The 8,134-nt window shown below is 40.6% G+C and overlaps 1 protein-coding gene across 1 annotated transcript; it reads right to left on the bottom strand.

The window, feature by feature from the left end:
* Positions 1-1,233: 1,233 nt before the first annotated feature.
* On the bottom strand, positions 1,234-7,145 carry ISCA1 (iron-sulfur cluster assembly 1). The gene is made up of 4 exons (XM_035565232.2): positions 6,942-7,145; positions 5,937-5,990; positions 3,943-4,048; positions 1,234-1,669 (listed from the first exon to the last, which is right to left on the bottom strand). The coding sequence occupies exons 1-4, from the start codon at positions 7,020-7,022 to the stop codon at positions 1,521-1,523; spliced, it is 390 nt and encodes a 129-aa protein (XP_035421125.1). The 5' UTR covers positions 7,023-7,145; the 3' UTR covers positions 1,234-1,520.
* Positions 7,146-8,134: the final 989 nt, after the last annotated feature.

An 8,134-nucleotide genomic window follows, 5' to 3' on the forward strand; every position in this document is an offset into this window, starting at 1 on the left:
CACGTGGTATGACTCTAAGAGCCTTAGTCCCTTTGTCCTCTGCTTCCTATTTCCAGCCTTTTGACTAACTGCTCAGGTCAGTTTCCCAGGCAGACAAGTTACCATCTCTCTTCTACACAACTAAGTAGCTCAGCTGCACAGCGTCCTCTGTGGACAACCAGGGAAATTAGAGATACATTAGGATGGAAAACAGTACTTTTTTTCCTACCAGCTTTGGGAAGGCCTGGAGAAACATTTACACTTCTGCCTGAGCTCCAGTAGAAGAAGTACTGAAGACAATCAGCCTGAAAAACACCATCTTAAAAAAGGAATAATCTGATGATAAGAAAGTACATTAATCCCAAAGAAAAAATAGCATCCTGTAAGTATAATTGTTTTAATTACCGACTAGATTATTTTTAAACAATTATTAAATACAAGTTTTTTGTTTTTAAATCACAAAGATTTCCTGTTACTAAACTGACCTCAGGATGGGCATTAAATACAAGTTACCGTAAAGTTTTGTAAGGGAAGAATCCTAGTACCTACACAGTCATTACAGAGAATTCAAATTCTAACAAAATTAGTAGCACACATGTCTACAAAAAGAAAAAAAAAGTATTTTTTTTTCCTCTCAAGAAACCTCATGCATATATATAGCTTTGGTGCACAGACAGCATATGAGAGCATATACATGTTCCGTGACCACTGGAAATCTGAATTCTGAGCAGTGTTATCAACTTTGCAATTTAAGTCAAGAAGGATGAGGACAAACAACAGAAATGTGAGACACAAGACCTGCTTTACTCCTGCTTTAGCACTCCAGTGCCTGAATGTGTTTCAAGTTGTTGAAACACAAACAACATAGGCTCTGCCTTCAACAAGGCAAGGAGCAGGATTAAAATTGGATTAGCATATTTTGAAGTATTTCTACAAACAGTGCTCTAACAGCCTACTACATTAATACATTAACTTCTTTTTGGACTTCCTTGGATTTACAGGAAAATTGGATACCAGAAAACCTACACATAAAAAACATGAAACCATCAGAAATCTAAGAACATAAAGTAAGCATTTACATAATCCGTGAACTTTGAAGCTGAAGACCATAGATCGGTGTATATAAACAAACACCTATAAATGTTGGTTTTCGTTACTTCCTTCCCCCCCAAATCAAATCAGAATATATTTCTGATAATTGCATGGGTTTTGGATGGGGAATTGTGAGTACATTGGACAAAGAAAATGACAAAGGAAAGGAACAGTGAGGTTTATTTCCTTGGCATGTGAAAGTACAGAGATGTTGCTATAGCACTTACTGTTCTTACCTTTTGGATCCCGACTCATCACAAATAACAGCATGACTATATCAGTGCTGGAATATAACACACAATTTAGAATTTCAACATGCTTTAACTTTATTTTCCTTAATGGCATCCACACTTGACACAGCCTAAGAACCTGAAGAAAATTCATTTGCTTCTGAAAGAAAAACAGCAAGTGTTTCGTGGTGTTCAAAGTCAAAAAATTAGTCCTACGTTTCAGATGTTAAAGCTTTCTCCACAGCCACATGTTCCTTTGATGTTTGGATTATTGAAGACAAATTCACTGGACAGTTTGTCTTCTACATAGTCCATTTCAGTTCCTAGAAGTGTCAGCTGTGCTTTCTTCTCAATAAACACTCTAACCCCTTGAAGACAAAGAAAAAACATTTACATACAGCAAAATCATTCATCGCTTACCTTGAAATTCTGTTTCAACTAGAATAGAACTGGATAAACTTTCTGTTTCAACCTTGATAAAAATGGAAGCAAAATTTCAAGACTATCATTAAAACATGTTTTCCCTTGACTAACATGCACATGCAACACTTTGATTTTATTTTTTACCCTACTATAACACTCTAATAGCAGCCTAGCACTGTTATTTGTGTGTATACATGAATGCATATATTTTTTTGTTTGGAATTAGAAACACAATAACCAGGGAAATAAGTTGAAGAATTTGGGAACGAATATCAGCTTTGATACTTCTCATGCATTATAGTTGTTAACCCATTTCCTACCATTCTTAAAAGTCTGACAACATCTGACCAACAACAGGTCAAAAAAAAGTTCCTCTCTCACAAGGGAATGTCCTTTGTTCTACCAAAATTATTAGGTCTACATGAACTATTAGCAGTATTGAATCCTATACCAAGCCAAATGTATGGCCTTTCAAAGATATAATAACTTTTAAGGACTAAGAATTAGTAGTTCATCTTAGGAATCAGAAAGGGATCACTTTTCTAAAGCACGCAAAGTATCAGCCTGCAAAGATACTGAACTTTAAATCTCCAAGTCCAATACAAAGACATGAGTGAATTGCCTTAGCTATCTACAGACTAGGGAATAACAAAAAGAAAAATTTAAAGTTGCATCAGTAAACAGCAACAAGAACTGGTTAAGTTATAAGAGAGATTGATGGAAAGCTGTTCTATCACAGTCAAAATACAAAATATATTGCTAACTCAACACAAGCCTGGGGGCAACTGAGTTGAATTTGCCCCAAGTACATTTTCGGGGAGGGCTAAATCTAATGAAAGAGTTTATGGACTTGATCCATGAAGCAGCCACTTGCTACCTAAATGCCAGAAAATTTGGGCTGGTATCCAAAGCCACCAGCTCACAGAGTATAGAGCGATATAAAACTCAAAGCCTTCAGTGGAAGTCTGCCTCCAATGGATAAAAGCCTAGCCAAAGAAAACTGCACAGACACATCTGAAATGCTGTTTGGCTTTGGAGTTGCAGGTCTCTGTCTTGACTCAGGGAAACTGCTTTTACCTTCCTCAAGATTGAAATCAGGAAATGCATTCTGAAAAATGTGTTTTCACCCCTATAAAGTCAGAGCAGCTCTCTGAGTCAAGCAGAAGACATAATACCAGAAGCAAGCTAAGTTTGAAATCAAAAGGCACTTGCAGAACTGTGTGGCGCTCTCAATCTCATGCGTTCCAGTTCAAATTAATCATTTGCTGAAGCCCTGACTACTTCTTTTTTTAACATAATAAAATGTATGGGTTGGTCATAGATATTTCCAAGACAGCTGGAAGATGGGCTCTGCCTAGCAGCATACCTTTTAAAAGAAAGTAACTGCGATACTGCATTCTTATTCAAATCTCCTACTTCTCTGCTAGATTAAATGTAATTATCCTGAATGCAAATATAAGAGAGTTCAATAAAGCTTAAAAACAAAACAAAGCAAAAACTCCAAACACAAAATAAATATTTTAGAACTTTTATAAAAGGAGAATTATTATGCGTCTGTAAAAAAAAAATAAAAAAAATCCATATTTGACAGGAAGACCAAAAAGAAATTCTTATAAACATGGAAAAAATGAATGGAAGTTTCAGTACTTTAGCAATAGACCTGTGATGGGACACACAATGAAATTATCAGGAATCAAGCTTAAACACCAGCATATGAAAAAAAATTAAAAAAATGCTTAATTCAACTTGTAGAAGTGTTGTTACAAAACATTTCAAAGATCAAAAGCATAAACAGGTTAAAAAGAAATTAGCTATCAATGAAGCATAAGACTAATCAGAGAAAATAGCTGCTAAATCTTTTTGCAAATAAAATCTTTATTTTGCCAAGCCTTGCTTTAGCTATGCTGATAAAGTATCCCTTTATACACTCATGGTTCTGTATTTTCTCTAAATATCTGCAGTTAGCCATCTCCAAAGACATGAGTGATAGGCTATACGACTTATGCAGTAGTGTCTGAACCAGAGACGGCAAAGCTGCAGATTTTAACGGTAACTTCAACACAGAAAACAATGCAACAGTAATCCCAGCACCAGAAAGCTAGAACCTCTTGCTGTAACTTGCTACTTCAAAGAATTTCTAACCTGTCCCTTCAAATCTGTAATTAGGTTCTTCTCCCACATCACCACACAAGTTTGCTGTACTGCATCAGAAACTCACCATCTTGAACTACTTCTTCATCAGAGTCTCCTTTAGACTTTGTATATTCTAATGTGTAAGAGAGTCCATTGCATCCTCTTGTACGAACACCTACTTTCACACCTACCTGAAAAAAACACAACCCAGAAACATAGAAAAAAGTCATTCTTAAGCCTGTTCTGCAGTACCTAGATAAAACAGACAGAACACAAGATGCTGCCATCTGTCCTACACTACCCCAAAGACAGTGCTAAACCAGAAGTGCATTAGTATTATAGATTAAGAGGTAACACTTTTTCCCTTTTACAAAATTGACTGCTAAGGTAAGGGTAAGTATCAGATGATTACAACTGTGGACCAAGCTCTAAAGTATTTTTAAAAAAAGTCTTGAAGTAAAATAGAAGTAACAATAAACTATTGCCTCTCCTGTAGGTGCCTCCTCTCATAAAGACGGTGAAATTTTAAACATGTTTTTGTGACTTCAAGTTAAAGATTATTCAGATGCTAATTCAGGCACTATTTTAAGATTATTTACAGTAATTTATTTATGAAGCTGTGAGGCCAGGCCAAGGGCAGTGGCTAGATTTTTACATTCCTCCTCTAATGACCATCAGAAAACTTTTACTTCAACACAAAGTCCTGAAAGAAATTACTTTTATTTCTTCATTACCCCTACTGCCATCCACCTGTAAAGCTCGATCCCTTCCTTACACGAAACACGTCCGTTTGTTTCATGCTTTAATCATTGTTGAAAGCTAACACAGATGGTATATTTGTAACCACTGACAGCTATCCAACACAGCCTTCTATGTCTGACAAAAAGGGTATCTGTGCAGGTAAAGAACTAAGGTAAGGTGGCACGGAACCAGAAAACTGTATGCGCACAAGAATCTTTCAAAAGTGGCTGTTCCATTTTCAGCACACAACTGCTTCATAATTAAATAGGAAAAATATGCTGTCTATCCACATAATCAATGTTATGATAAAAACTTATCAAAACGTCATCACTCGCCACCAAGTGGGATTTCAGACAAACAATGTATGATCTGTCCAGACTAAACAGCTCTCTCTGCAGGAGCTGCTAGATAAAAATACGCTGGAAAACAGGAACACCATCTATAACAAGGAGGTGACTGACCAGCTAAGCTGTGGGCTTTGGGCTTCCTTATGATGGTTTAAAGTGTTAGAACAAAGAGTCTAGATAAGTGCAGATGTACAGGAAGCAAGAGAAACAATGTGCTTTGTACCAACGTTGGAAGAGAAATATACTTCTTGAAATAGTACTTGCTGTGAAGCAGAAAACCTAACGCTTGTTTTTATAATGGTCAGAAAGCAAAACTGTGTTTTTTTCCTATGAAGAAAAAGATGACAAGCTCAGTTACATTGTAAAATGGTGATTATTTATACATAAAGACTCTCTCTCTAAAATATATGAATATATATACATATTATATATATATTCACACAAATATATAATATTTATAATATATTACAATATGAATCATACATATATACAATATATTTGTTTAAATATAAATAATATATAAAAATACATGTATATATGTTTTATATATACATATATATAAAGAAAAATGCATTTTCTGTCAAGTTTCTCAAGAATTGTATGTTTTCCAATGGGTATTAATCTAGCTTTGTAATTAGTTTTTGTAGGAATTCTCACTGTGAAGTAAATAATTGGTAACATCCTAATATTAACAGTTGAAGATCTCTGGTCCTACCAGAAGTCATGATTATGCCACATTAGAAAACTTAATTAAAAAATAGCTTAAAAATACTTTGAAGCTTAACCTTTTTCTTCACCTTTATCTATCTCAAAAGTAAGCGTACAATGAAATGTCATTACAGTTATTTCCTGCATTTTATAAAAAAAAATGACACTGAATAAGCAAGCTTACACATTCCCCTCCAAACAAAAGACACCAACATCTCTAAATTCCTTAGCACATTCCTTAATACCTCAGCACTATCTATCGGGTGGCCTTGTTTACACTTACATGCTCAGGTTTATCTTTAAGAAGTTGTTTTATCTTCTGCACGGCTGATGGGGTCTGAAAAAGAAAAATATGCACATCAATTTGAAATGTTCCCTTTTATTTGTAGTGAACACCTGCACATACTAAGAAGCATGTAACATACTTACATGTATTGTAAAAATTTCTGACTTTGTGTGCAACCTAATTCTGTCTCACGTTTCAGCTTCTTTTTCTATCTGACACATCCACCTTCAGCACCAGCCATCTGTCAGTGCTCACTAGCCTATGGGAGCGTGAGATACACTCTTATGGGAGTGTAGTGATAGGACAAAGGCAATGGCTTCAAACTAAAAGACAGTAAGTTTAGACTAGATATTGGGAGGAAATTCATTACCATGAGAGTGGTGAGGCACCGGGACAGGCTGCCCAGAGAAGCTGTGGATGCCCCACCCCTGGAGGTGCTCAAGGCCAGGCTGGATGGGGCTTTGGGCAGCCTGGTCTGGTGGGAGGTGTCCCTGCCCATGGCAGGGGGTTGGAATTAAGGGATCTTTAAGGTCCCTTCCAACCCAAACCATCCTGTGGTCTACTTGAATCTGATGGCTGATCTCAAGATGTTTACGCTCCTGTAAGACTGCTGAGGCTAACCCACGCAGCACACAGCGCCTGTTTACTTCCTTCCCCACGCACACTGCCAGCCAACAGACACCTCGAGAACTTCACCCCGTGACAGCAGCTTGTTTTCCCAAGGTCACTGCCACAATTCACTACATTAACTCTGTTCGCGTGGAACTTTTATCCAACACACATTACAGACGAGGAGGAACTAGGCACAGAAAATTTACGGACCTCTTCCTTCCCACCCCCCCCACCCCTCCAACGCCCGCCGTGCCCGCAGCGGGCCGACCCCAGCCCCTCTCCTCCCCCCCCCGCCCCCCCCGCATGGCCGTTAACGGCTCGCCCCCCCCGGCCGTTAACGGCTGGCCCCCGCCGCGCCCGCCCCGCATCCCCGCCCCGCCGGGCACTGACCAGCGTGAGGGCGGCGCGCGTGGCCTGCAGCTTCCTCTTGCTGACGGCGCGCACCGTGGCCCGCACCACCGACGAGGCCATGGCCCCCCCGCGCTGCCCTCGGCCATGGGCACCGCCGACGTCACGCCGTGACGGGGCCGCCGCGCCGCGCCCTGGCGGCGGCCGCCCTCATTGGCCGAGGGGCCGTGATGGGCGGGGGGAGGAGCCGCCCCTCCGGCGTCGCCCCGCCTTCCGCGGCCGTGCTGCGCCACCGGGGCCTCGCTGAGGCGGCGGGCGGGTGCTTGCGGCGATAGGCGGCGATAGGGGGCGATAGGAGGCGATAGGAGGCGATAGGCGGCGCCCGGCGCTCCCATCCCCCCCGGGGAGGAGCGCAGTAGCAGGGAGGGCGGCGGCTGAGCGGCTGCTGGTGGAGGCGCTTGGCAGCGTTTCGCGATAGCTCCCGGGCGCTCAGCCAGCTCCGGCAAAGCGGGGACGACACAGCCGCGGCTTTCGATGTCGTGACGGCTGCCGGCTGCTCGCCTCCGCCGGGATAATCCGTTACAGCGCTGCTTTAACGTCACTGTACAAAGCCCAGACACAAGCACCGTGCCCCACCGTGCCTCGTCACCACATCTCCTTCAGGCCCCTGGCGCTCCGAGGGCCAGCTTCAGAAGTTTTAAATTGCTTTAAAATACTTATTTTATTTTTTTAAAGTGTATTTATTTATTATTTCATACATGATTGTACCTGTTCTCTCCAACACTAGAACTAAGGCACAGCACTTCTACCTCAACTATGAAAGCAGATACCAAGTGTATAAAATTGCACTTTCTTTAGCTATACAAAACTTGGGCACACATCCTCACCTAAAACACACCCACCTGTGGGTGCGGGGGCTCATATTCATTGTTAGTCCAAAGCTTCAGTCAGCAAGACGAGTGCTTCCAAGCTGTAAAGTTGTGTACAAATGCACACCCACCATTACCATCCACCATGCTGGCATAAATTGCTTCGCCTTCTTGTATTTCCCCAGGGAGCTTCCAATCACCATTCAGCAGAAAGGTGACTGAAGTATCTCAGCGTATAAAACTGAGCATAGGCTAGAAAAGGTGCTTTTTATCATCAGTACAATGCCAAAAGAAGATAAAGGTAAAATCGGTATTAAGATCTAAGTAGTTCAAGCAAACAATAAGAAATATTATTGATAACTTCAT

The sequence above is a fragment of the Cygnus atratus genome, chromosome Z (assembly GCF_013377495.2).
Source record: "Cygnus atratus isolate AKBS03 ecotype Queensland, Australia chromosome Z, CAtr_DNAZoo_HiC_assembly, whole genome shotgun sequence".
NCBI lineage: Eukaryota > Metazoa > Chordata > Aves > Anseriformes > Anatidae > Cygnus > Cygnus atratus.

Coding starts and splice junctions, on each gene's coding strand:
- ISCA1 (XM_035565232.2), bottom strand. CDS start 7,022: ATGGCCTCGTCGGTGGTGCGGGCCACGGTGCGCGCCGTCAGCAAGAGG. Junction 5,991..6,941: donor CGCGCGCCGCCCTCACGCTG/GTCAGTGCCCGG, acceptor TTTCTTTTTCAG/ACCCCATCAGCCGTGCAGAA. Junction 1,670..3,942: donor TGAAGAAGTAGTTCAAGATG/GTGAGTTTCTGA, acceptor TTTGTCTTCAAG/GGGTTAGAGTGTTTATTGAG.